Source organism: Telmatherina bonti (genome assembly GCF_933228915.1).
Source record: "Telmatherina bonti genome assembly, chromosome: 3".
Taxonomy (NCBI): Eukaryota; Metazoa; Chordata; class Actinopteri; order Atheriniformes; family Telmatherinidae; genus Telmatherina; species Telmatherina bonti.
Genome location: NC_136621.1, coordinates 11,718,524 through 11,730,439, shown reverse-complemented (window position 1 = coordinate 11,730,439; position 11,916 = coordinate 11,718,524). Strand labels below are relative to the sequence as shown.

The 11,916-nt window shown below is 40.3% G+C and overlaps 1 protein-coding gene across 1 annotated transcript in view; it reads left to right on the top strand.

Moving 5' to 3' along the window:
* Positions 1-8,568, top strand: part of LOC306774377 (multidrug and toxin extrusion protein 1-like) — a 15,860-nt gene extending 7,292 nt beyond the window's left edge. Inside the window, exons 6-16 of the mRNA XM_079264399.1 lie at positions 2,711-2,755; positions 2,837-2,934; positions 3,091-3,188; positions 3,378-3,559; positions 3,687-3,795; positions 5,672-5,747; positions 5,956-6,025; positions 6,111-6,243; positions 6,324-6,418; positions 6,506-6,569; positions 7,678-8,568. Of these exons, the coding sequence (XP_079120525.1) occupies positions 2,711-2,755; positions 2,837-2,934; positions 3,091-3,188; positions 3,378-3,559; positions 3,687-3,795; positions 5,672-5,747; positions 5,956-6,025; positions 6,111-6,243; positions 6,324-6,418; positions 6,506-6,569; positions 7,678-7,913 (1,206 nt within the window). The 3' untranslated portion in view covers positions 7,914-8,568. The remainder of the gene's footprint in view (positions 1-2,710; positions 2,756-2,836; positions 2,935-3,090; positions 3,189-3,377; positions 3,560-3,686; positions 3,796-5,671; positions 5,748-5,955; positions 6,026-6,110; positions 6,244-6,323; positions 6,419-6,505; positions 6,570-7,677) is intronic.
* Positions 8,569-11,916: the final 3,348 nt, after the last annotated feature.

The window sequence follows — 11,916 nt, the reverse complement described above, 5'->3', positions numbered from 1 at the left end:
GAGGAATATGTGAACCTTCCCTCTCTCTGCAGCGTGGACATGTTTAGCTTAACGTTTAGCGGCTGCTGACAACACTGAGCATCTTAGTTCAGTCCATTATTCGCTCCAAGTGTTTGTTTTCTGTGAAATTACATTTTAAACTTGCTTTTCATTCCAGTTTCCACACTTCCAGCTGATTAGAGTGTAGTGTGATGGGTCAGTGTGGGGAGGGGCTCTGAAAGCAGAGCTGAAGCACAGCAGAGAGGGAGGGGAAGGGAACGATGGAAAGATATGCTGTTAGGTTTTTGTTTGACAGGTGATGATGAAATGTCAGGTTTTGGCGCTGATTCGATTAAATGAAATGGAAAAATACTTTTATGATCCCAGAAGGAAATTGCAGTGCTTTAGAAGAATATGAAAAGGCCTCGATCTAAAGTGTGACGGCTGCTGGCTGGATTTCTCTTCTGCTTTTTCTGTCTTGCTTGATGAAGCTTTTTACTGAACACACTCTGCTGTTTCTTCTCTGCTGTGTAGTAGATGTGAAGAATGAGGCGTTATTTTCAGCAGCTTCCGCAGCATTCTGCTTTGGACAATCAGCTCCAGAGTCGTCCCCAGCAACACCCTCTTCATCCGTTCATTCAGCCTCTTTAAGCCTTCGGCTCTGATGCTGCTGCCCCAACAGATGCTGCAAAGCTGACTGCAAACCAGTATGTGCCAGTAGGGAAAACAAAAACACTTGCCTTGTTAGTCCAACCAGTTTTAAAACGCATATGTACACAGTAGTCTGAGCAGAACTGCACAAACCTGAGGTGCACTATCGCACCTGAGTAAAGTGGATCGAGGCCAGATCACTCCTACTTTTATACACTCAACCTGACTCAGATGAGCCTCAGATCTCCAGATATACTTTTAAAGAATCCATATTTTGTGCATCTTTTTTTTTTTTTTATAAAAATGATAAAGACCCAGACCTGCTGGTGGAGATGGGTGAAAGCTACTGGTCAGTAAGGCCAAAAGTTCTAAAAAACCAACATGCAGAACCAACAACCAATCGTATTAATTATTTAAAATGTTTGGAAATCTAAATTTCTTTTATGAAATGAAAATATATAAATAATATAATCCTTTTCAATACCAGGCAAAAGTCTGGACACACTTTCCCTTTGGATTTAATGGGAAAGTGTGTCCAAACTTTTAGTGTTTAGATTAAAACAGCTGAATTCCAACATTACTTAGTTACTTAGTTTTCTGTTTCTTTGTCACACAACTGAATTAATTGGCTGTTTAACAACCCGGTTGCTAAATATATTTCTGGATTGTCACCTTGCTTAAATAAAATCACCATTTTCTAACCTTGTGTTGAAATCACTATTCGCGTAACCTTGAGAAAACAGTGCATTAAATTTGGCTGTACTTACACTGATGGTCCCCCACATAGAAGGTTTAAAGCAGATGAATATGTTGATTTTGATTTTACAAAGGTCATTTGCATGTATACTGGAGCAAGGACGGTGGTCAGATTAAATGGCCAGATCCAGCTCTAACTGGGAGCTTGTTTATTATGACCTTAGCAGCTGTGATAATTCCTGCCATTCACAGTGATAATCTCACATGGCTGAATGTAATGAGAAGCAAAATTACTTCATCAAATCATGTCTTACTCAGAAAGATTTTACTTCCTGGTCTCTAATAATCAGCTTGGATATTTCCCATGAAAAATTCTAGTTGTTCAGATCTAGTTGTTCAGGACGGTGCAAAAGCCTTAAACGACCCGTTATGTTTTGCCACTAAGGAGACAGACTTGTTATTGTTATGTCTTGGACTAAAAAAAAACCCTTTACTGATTGGCTGCACCAGTCCTAATTCGACGCATTAAAGACAACATAGCAAAGAACAAATCAAACCAGTATCTTAAGGCACTTTATTATCAGCAGCCTGTCACAAACACACATTAAACATACATTAGTTTCCCTTTTCTTTAGCTGCATCTGTTCAGCATGCCACATATGACACAGTCTGACAGGCAGGAGTCCCAAAGGCAAAACAAATGTACTTATACAGCTCATTTCATACATTAGGTGATCCAGCAAACACAAAAGTTTACACACTGTGAGTGACATAAACAACAGATGAAAACAGGACACACATGATCAGCAGGACTCTCAATTCATTCACAGCAGTGGCAAATAAAATGTTCACAAACTTGATTTAAAAGAACGTTAAACACACTTTTCTGGTAGTTTGTTCCAGATATTAGGAGCAGAAAAACTAAATGCTGATTCTCCTTGTTTAGATTTAACTCCCAGGATGGGAAGCAAACTTGGCCCAGATGATCTTACTGGTCTGTTGTTCACATCGGCGGATCAGATATGTGTTCTGGACCAGAACCACTCAGAGCCTTGAAGACTAGCTGCAAATAGTTTTAAAACAAGTCCTTTATTCCTTTTTATTATTAACTGGACTGAAAATCCGTGATGAATGGTTTATCGCAGATGGAGGGATGAATCCTCCCCAGAGCCTGAACCTCATCAGTGTTGAATCGGAGTGGGGTCATCAGGACGAAGAGCAGAACCAAAAGCTCTTGCATTATCCCGACAGAACTGAACCTTTGCCCGCTGCTCTGCAGTACACTTATTGCCTAATCAGTAATCCCACATTACACAATGTTGTTCAAGTATTCTTTCATTAAGTTAAAGTGACACTGATGCAACGTTGTGTTTTCCTTCTCCAGGCTGCGTTTATGTACCAGCTGCAGGGGAGGTATCTTCAGAATCAGGTGCAGCTTCTCGACACACACACCACCAGCAACTTGCTCACTGAACTAAACACTAACACCAGGTTGTGTTCTCATCTACAGGGGATTATATGGCCTCAAGTTATAAGTGGAGCCATTGGAAATGTCCTCAATGTCATAATCAATTATGTCTTCCTCCACCTCCTGGATTTGGGCGTTGCGTAAGTCTTCCTGCATTGTTACTGTTCCATGTGTCCTTAAAAGAAAGACTGCATGTGTTGTCCACGTATTTTACGGGTTATAAAAATAATTTATTGACTTCATTTTAATTTGAGTGCTTGCTTCACCTTCATTCCTGTTTTTTTTTTATGTTATAGTGGATCTGCAGCAGCCAATGCTATCTCTCAGTATTTACTGGCTGTGGTCCTGTTTGTTTACATATGCATAAAGGGTCTGCATAAGACCACATGGGGAGGTCAGTTGTGCAATTTTATTTGTCTTTCTTTACTCATTATTCAGTTTTGTGGCCTTTTAGTTACATTAGTTGGACTTTTTGACCCTTCCAGTCTGTAATGGTTGACAGAATTTGCAGTTTTTTGATTGTGTAATACAGCATAGATGAGAGATTTAGGTGGTGATTTATCAGACGCGCTCTCACCCGCAGGTTGGTCGCTCGACTGCCTGCAGGAATGGGGTCCGTTCATCCAGCTGGCCATCCCCAGTATGCTCATGCTCTGTCTGGAGTGGTGGATTTTTGAAGTGGGAGGATTCCTGGCGGGTGTGATCAGTGAGGTGGAGCTGGGAGCGCAGTCGATTGTGTATGAGCTGGCTGTTATAGCGTACATGGTAATGCCTCCAAACGGTCTCTTCAGACCTTCAGTTACCAAACTTCCTTGTCAGTGACGTTGGAGTTAATGGAAAAGCATCTTTTGTAGACTTTGGTAATAATGATGCACCTCCATTTTTCCTTTAGTTTCCTTTAGGATTCTCTGCTGCCGCCAGCGTACGGGTAGGAAACGCGCTTGGTGCCGGAAACATAGAGCAGGCCAAGCTGTCCTGCAAACTCCCCATCTTCTGTTCTTGTAAGAACATCACATTACATTCACAAGCTACATGTTTACCATGTACGCATTTGTTTTCATTCAGTCGTGTTGGGTTTGTTTTTTTTTTAACAATAACTATTTTATACCGTCACTTTTAACTCATTTATAGTTGTTGCCTCCTGTTAGCTTCAAACGTTGATGCACATCAACCACCTTTCCACACATTTACTTCAACAAGCATGCATCTGATTACTACCTGGCTGGAAAGTTGTTTTTTATTGATTGAAAAAGTTTATTTGAACATAATGAATTCTAAAAACAAAAACAAGATAAAAAAAAATAGAAATAAAAGATGACAAAACGTTCAAAAGTGGGTAGAAGCATAAGCTTATATGTAATCCAACTCCAGTGATGTTGGCAATTAAATGTCATTCAGATGATTACAGCTTCATTTTAAGACACAGAAGTTATTATTTTATGTTCAGATGGCCTATGAATCTCCTATAGTACCACTGTGCTGTTTGGCTTTACAACAAAATCCAACCCAGCAATATTCATTATGGTCAAACCTGTGGGGAAAAAAATAAAACCGACACATTAACAGCAGCCACGTCAGAGATATTCAGCTTTTCATACTCACAGCTTCAAGAGCACAAAAATCATCAGATCGGCCAGTTCGGTACTACATAGAATGTGCGCTGTGATGCAACTTCTGCAGGTTGGGATTGTTTTTCTGTGACTTAATAAAGTTGCTGTCACAACAAACCATCGTTAAATAGTTTTATAATTACAGCATAAAGTTGCAGAGGAACACATGGTTTTCCATCTTTCTTCTCTGCATATTCACAGCAGCATCCTGCAGTAATTCTCATCATCAAATATACTTTTAGTATATTAGCTAGTAGGAACTGTGTGTTGTTGCTGCTACTTATAAAGAGTCAGAGGGCATCCAGTTTGAATAAAAACTTTGCATCCAGTTCCATTATTTTACGATGAAAGTGAATTATTATTCAGTAATAATGAAACCGATGGAGACGAGGCCAAGCATGTCAAGCTTACATTTTCACAGTTGTCGGCCATGCTGACGAGAACACGAGAAGGATAGACTAAATCTGGTGGTTGCAGTCTTGTTGTGGTAAATCTTAGAGGTTGTTTTGTTCAAATTTTAGTTCAAGTGAAAAATGAGCCATGTTGGTCATGAGGCTCAGCTAGTTTACTGCATCAACCTGAACCTGTTGTTTGGGTTGGTTCCTATGAAGTCCGAGCTCTGCTGCAGCGTGGACCTCTAATGTTAAGAGAATCTGTTTCAGCACAACAAATCCAACAGATAAAGCAACTCATATTTTATAAACATATAGATACTGCAGGCAGCTCCAGCAGTGAAGTTAAAATGCTGCAACTGAAGTTGCTCTAAAGACAAAGGACTGACAAATAATATAAGCTAAAGACAGAACAAAATGCAGTTTTTTTAAAAAAAAAAATAAAATTAATAGGAAATCTCAGACATCAGATGCTGAAATGCAAGACATGGGGAAAAAAATCATTTTTTATGTTTCACATGAGAAATGTCTGGGACTGTTGCATTGATAATGGATACTTAAGTTATACGTTAAAAAAGTAAACATAATCAGAATAAACCAGTTAAACTAGAGTTTCAGTGACCCGGACTCCTGCCAAACTGGTTTTCATCCTGACTGGAGGAAATGTTGCCATAGATGGTAGCACAAAGTATCCTGGAAAGCTCTGAAAATTCAGAAAAACATTATTTCTTTGTTCCCGATGGTTGATGCGTGTTGACCACAACGCCACAGCTGTCTTATATCCACTTTTACACTTAAAATGGACATATGCAAACATTTGTTCATTATTTTAAGTTTTTATGTTATTTATTCCCTTTTTTATTTTCTCCTGACAGTCATAACCGCATTATTTGTCGGAGCAAGCTTCGCCGCCTCCAGAAGTGTTATCGGCTACATTTTCACCACGGAGCCGTAAGTTGAGCATGAACAAAAGCCGTACTCTGTCCAGACAGTTAAACGTTTACTGAAGTCGGCCTCGACACCTGATTCACTTTTATGCCTTTATGTATCTAAATACATATTTCAAACGTTTTATTTTAAATAAATGAAACAGTTTTGTTGTATTTCCAGGTGCTCATCTCAGTTAAGTCTGTCTGTTTGTTTTTATTTGTTTGTGTAGAGAAATCTTAGAAAGGGTTGCTGATGTCATGATCATATTTGGTTTCACACATCTTGCGGATGCTGTTGCGGTAAGAAACGCTCTCACACAGCCACGTCACACTGTAAAACCATCCAAACATTTAGGTAAATGATTTTTGTGTTTGCTGCTGAAAGGCTGTGAACGGGGGTGTTCTCAGAGGAGTAGGAAAACAGCTGATTGGTGCTCTGTGTAACCTGGTGGGCTTCTACTTCATTGGCTTCCCCATTGGTGTGTCCCTGATGTTTGCAGCCGACATGGGGATTGTGGGTAAGAATGCATTGCAGCTGGGATGTAACGGCATTTATCAGGAAAGTCTTTAAAAACCCTTCTTTCATGTCCCTCAACAGGACTGTGGACAGGACTCACAATGTGTGTGTTAATGCAGGCTATTTTCTTCATTGTATTTGTGTGGAGACTTGACTGGAAGAAAGTTGCGGAAGAGGTGCGTACCTGCAACTCGTCCACTTAGTGATTCCTCACCTTTTCATTCAAAATCTGCTGGTAACGATGGTTTTCTGTCTCTCATAAGGCTCTTGTGAGGGCAGGTGTTCACAGTAAGGAAGAAAAGGACACAGTCAGGATGGAAGGAAAAGGTGAGCTGGGACAGTGCGCCACTTTAGGTTTCCACAGTTTAATGTGTTAGGATGTTGTAAATCGGTTCCTCTTCTCCTTTCTTGGTCTCAAAATAAAGTAAATACAACCTCATATGTTCAGCATCAGATATTCCACTTTGCCTTTATTTGTTTGACTAAAACTAAGTTTAGATGTAGAAACTTTATGCTTCCTTAGCAGGAACTGCTCATTAAAGTCACTTCATTGACTGACTGTCGTCGGTGCGAGCACTGCTATGAAAGCTGTTAGGTTTGTTTAAGACAAAGCCAAGGAGACAAGACATCTGCATTTAGTAATTACCTCAGAGAAGCAGTTGTTGCTTCTGCAGTGGGTTACATCCATTCATTCTCCACCGTGCATCCGGGGTTTGATCACAGGGTCAGTAGCCTAAACAGAGAGACCCAGACTTCTCCTCCGGCTTCTTCCTCCCAGTGGGATGTGCCTGAAAAACCTTCCCAGGAAGGCGTCCAGAATGCATCCAAAACCAGATGCCTGAGTCTCGTGTGGCTCCTCTGGATGTGGTGGGGCAGCAGCTCTAGATGATTAAGCATCTCACGCTATCTCTGAGAGAGAGTCCAGACAACTTTTAGAGGAAACTCATTTCTTCCGCTTGTATTATGATCTAATTGTTTTGGTCACCATTTCCTAAAACATTTGAAGTCCATTATTCTGCAGAGAAAGTTTATTCCCAAGTGGAAAACATTCAGGCCAGCTGCCAATCTCCAGCGAGGTCAGCCGAAGGTCAGACGTTGAAATGTTCAGAGATACCGAAACAAAACAAACGCTACATCTCTGAGCAGGTATGACTTGTTTGGAAGGGCTGCAGGAAAACGCCTCTTCTCACGACACGTTCACAAAGCTGCAGCTGAACAAAACGCCAAGCTCGCTGGAACAGTGTCCTTTGGACAGACCAGACCAAAGCAGCGCGTTCGGAGAAAACCAAGCAGAATATCAGTTCTGTCAGCACCCAGATGAACTTTTGGGTCGTGTATTTGAAGTTCAAGAAATTTAGAAATGAAACAGGATCGGTTGTCTCCTCGTTGCAACCACAGTGTATTGATATTAAATGGTTTTCTTTCTAAATTACAGACGGTAACCACAACCACACCCAGGTCAGTGTAACAGCATCCGGTCTTGATGAGGAGGACCATACATACCAGGAGGTACCAGCTCTCGACCAGAATAAATCCGCCACCTCCACTGTGGGAGATGTCCTGTCAGTTCCGCAGCTGGTTTTACGCCGTGGCCTGACGTTGTTGGCCATGATCATCGTCCTTGCAATTGGAATCGTTGCTTCAATCTTCCTCACCGATCTGCTGAAGTGACTCTGATGCTGTAAAACTGGCGTTCAGATGGATGGTGGGCAGGTCCCGTCGCACAAAGTTCCTTTAAGTTCCTTTATTCTTGTTAACGTAGCATCGGTTTCTCATGAGAGTCCCGTGTGATGCTGACAACCAACAGAAACTTTGTGCAATAACTAAAAGACATCTGTAAGACAATGCTAAACCACTCGGTGCCTGTGAGCTGAAACAAATAACTACATAAAAGAATTACAACATTGAAATCACTCATTTAATCATTCCCACACAACGATACAAAAATGATCCATATCTGCTCCCACTGAGGTGTGTTTGATGAATCCCAGCTGTAACCTGCCAAATAATTAAAGAGATTTTACCAAACAGAGAGAACATAGACGGCTGACAGGCTGCACGGGACAATCAGAAGCCCAGAAGCTGCTTTTACAAGAGGGCATGAGATGGAAGCCGACACACTCCAAAGAACCCAAGAGCTTCATGTGGGCACAGTTTCTCCAGAAACCTGAAGATTAAATAAATTTATTTATTAATAAATTATAAATAAATTTATACTTTAAATACATTTAAACTGTATAAATGAATGTATTTATGCAGATTAAAGTTGCAATGCTGCTCCAGCTGCATCAGGACCGAACGGTGTAGCACTGCTAGGTTGTTAAAGCAGCCCACTGCAAAAATGCTTTTTATTAACACGCCTGCTGATGGCGGTACAGGTGGCATCGTCATGGCGAAGATTTTATAAATGTTGCAATAAATGATGATACACTGTGTCAAGAGCAAATAAAAACATAACACAATGATCTAGAAATCATTTGAAGTCTATTTATTTAAACGTGGATAGATAGATAGATAGATAGATAGATAGATAGAATAAGAGAGAGGGGGTGGGCCTTTTTAAAGATTTCAAGCATGTTTTGCTCAAGATAATTATTATAATTACAGATAGATAGATAGATAGATAGATAGATAGATAGATAGACCAAACATAAAATGAGCAAAATATGAACTAAATTATGAATAAATAATAGTATAAAAGTACACTTCCAGGACACTCAAAAATCTAAAAATAATTCAAACAGTGTTAAAAGATAAGAGCTATGGCAATAATGCAATTGCACTTGTCAGGAAGACTCATTTATTCTGCTGTCCTCATAATTCACAAAACTCACAGTATTGTCTTTTTTTTTTCTTTTTCCTTTGACCTAAACATGGAACAAGTGAATACATTTAGTTAATTTGTTGTCAGAAGCTAGTTGTGATAGTAGTCATAGTAATGATGGCAATAGTTATAATTGACGAGTTTGGTTACAAAGTGTGGAAACTGAAATCTGAGGAAGGACCACTGATTGACACCTGCAGGGCAAATAAAATCATTTACTGTTTTTATCCAGTAGAGGGAGGTGTTGTCGAATTTTTGCATTGATATCAAGGTTAAATTGCATGTTTTTTTTTTCTTTTTGTGTAGTTTGTATTATGATATGAACACTTTCTTGTTGTGTACAAAATTCTCCCTTCATACAAGGCCACAAATGTGCATGTTTTCCCGCGAAACAAGAAGTTCTCCTGATTTAAGCCCAAATGTGAAGCATCAACTTGTGGACAGTGTTTTGCACTTTAGCACATGGACTACTGCAACATAATGATGAAATACCTAGTATTTTTCAATATGTTTTTTAACTGAAAGCTCTGTTTTATTAATTTGTATCTTGACAAATCGGGGGGGGGGGGGAATGCCATCTATAGCGGGTAATGGCATTTAATCAAGGTGATTAGCAATTTACTCTCTGCTGTGTATAAATAAAATATAAAAGTGTCATTTAGCAAGTAAATACTGTTCACTGTAATCTCCATACTGACAGCTGCCGCCTTTACCCCTATAAGGCTGAACCCTGTTGATGCCCAAGCAGCAACCAGTTAAAAGTAAAGCCTATGTGGAACCACGTGAAACTGCAGTTCCCCCGTCATCCGCTAGGGGCTGGCTGCAAAACAGAGCGAAGCCCTATAGACTCCCATGTTAAAAAGACCAACTTCACAGCAGAAATAAACATGTTTACAACCTGGTACAAAAATACATTTGAGGTTTAATAGGTTAGGTTTAACTTCATGACAACTGTGGGGGGGTTTAATTTTTTTCTAGTAATTTAAACTAGTAATTTTTCCAGTGATTTAAAAGTAATTTAACTTCGAAATTTGACATATTTAGGGGCGTGTCCTTTTGATTGACATGTACCCGATCTCCCGCTTCAAGTAAGAAGAACATAGAACAACTGCATTTTTTTGCCAGTTAACAACGTGACTTAGCTTTAGCCTGCTTACCTCCATTCACTGTTTAGCTCTTGTTTTATATGGGTTAGCTCTTAGCTACAGACAGCTCGGAGTTCGCTCAATGTCAATCATCCATCATGACGCTCACAGCCCCACTCTCAGCTCCACCTCTTTGCCCATATTTGTGTTTTCCAGGCGAGACGACAAACATGTCCTGCCAAGATGGCAAGGGTAGGAACCGCCCACTGAGTTTCAATTCAGTTCTTCAGAAACCTATGGGTGACGTCACGGAGGCCACGTCCATCTTTTTATATACAGTCTATGGTTGACCCCTGAAAAACAGTTATTTCAGCTGCTGCTTTCCATGATTTCTATTCACTTCTGGTGACAATAGAGAGATCCTCAGTCAGCCGTTTTTCACTCAGCCAAGAACAACCAGGACAGCTTCTAATTTCCTTTTTCAGCCAGAACATCCTGGAGAGCAAACAGAAGTCTATCTACACCAGTCCTTCCACAACCAACAATACAAGAGCCCTTTTCCCCATGTTGCACCAGTTAGGTCCGCAAAAAGGCTCTCTAACTAAAACTAAAAGGCTTGATGGCTCTCTTGATTGTCTCAGTTTGTGTCCCAGCACTAACATCAGCAATGGAGGCTCTGAATATGGCCCATTTGGACCTTGTGTTTCCAGCGTCCCTCAGAATGTGAAAAACTGTGCTGGAAGTCTTCCTACACATACAGTCGATGGTATCATGAGTAAAGGCCTCTGCTAAAAATTCCCAGTTTAACCTCATAAATCGCCTGAATTTAACTGAGATCTTTTCCGGAAAGTGGGTTATGTTGGAACTCTGAGCGTATTAACCCCAAGTTGTGAGAAATTCAGTTTTCTGTTCCATAAGATGAGGCAAGTCTCCCCCCCGTGTCTGTTACCATTGTAACTGACTGCATGATGTAAAAAGCCTCACTGGCAGGTTCACCATACAAAAACCCAGAGTTTAACTGTCTCCTCTAACCTGAAGCTGCTGTCAGACAGGGGATGTCTGCACTAACGATGCGATTCAAGAGATTTTGAAGCTGCGTTATTGCACAATGATTTACACCCTGATTCCCCAGCCGTATGACATGTCACATGGTGAACATGAGATGATGTCCAAGCAAGTTCTGTACAATATTTTCTTCATAAATTACCCTTTTATAATGTCATCAACATAGAATATTTTAGAAAAACTTGCTAAGTCATGAGGAAAGTCCTGTCTGAAATCATAATTCCATAAATGTGTGATGGTACAGATCTACTGTCAGTGCGCTGTCCTTGTCCTCTCTTTATTTTGTGTATCAAGTGTGAAGTAGACATAAAGAATGTAGATGGTCTTGTCCTTATATAGTACTTTTCCAGTCATGCTGAACACTCAAAGCACTTTATGCTACATGTCACAGTCACCCACTCACACACACACAATTCAGGGTTCAGTATCTTCTCCAAGGACACTAGGCCATGTAGTCAGGAGAAACCTGAAAATGATCCACCAGCCTTCTGGTTGGATGATGACTGCTCTTCCACCTGAGTCACAGCCGCCCCTAATGCTGGTACAGTCATGGTCTGATACAACACGTTACTGTCTATAGGTGTCAATAGTTCATCACCACTTTACTTAATCTGTGGTTTTTCTCCAGTGGGATTGACGCTACGTAAGATTTGGTTCTATCGACAAATATTTTAACCCACATGCTATTGAAGTTAAACAT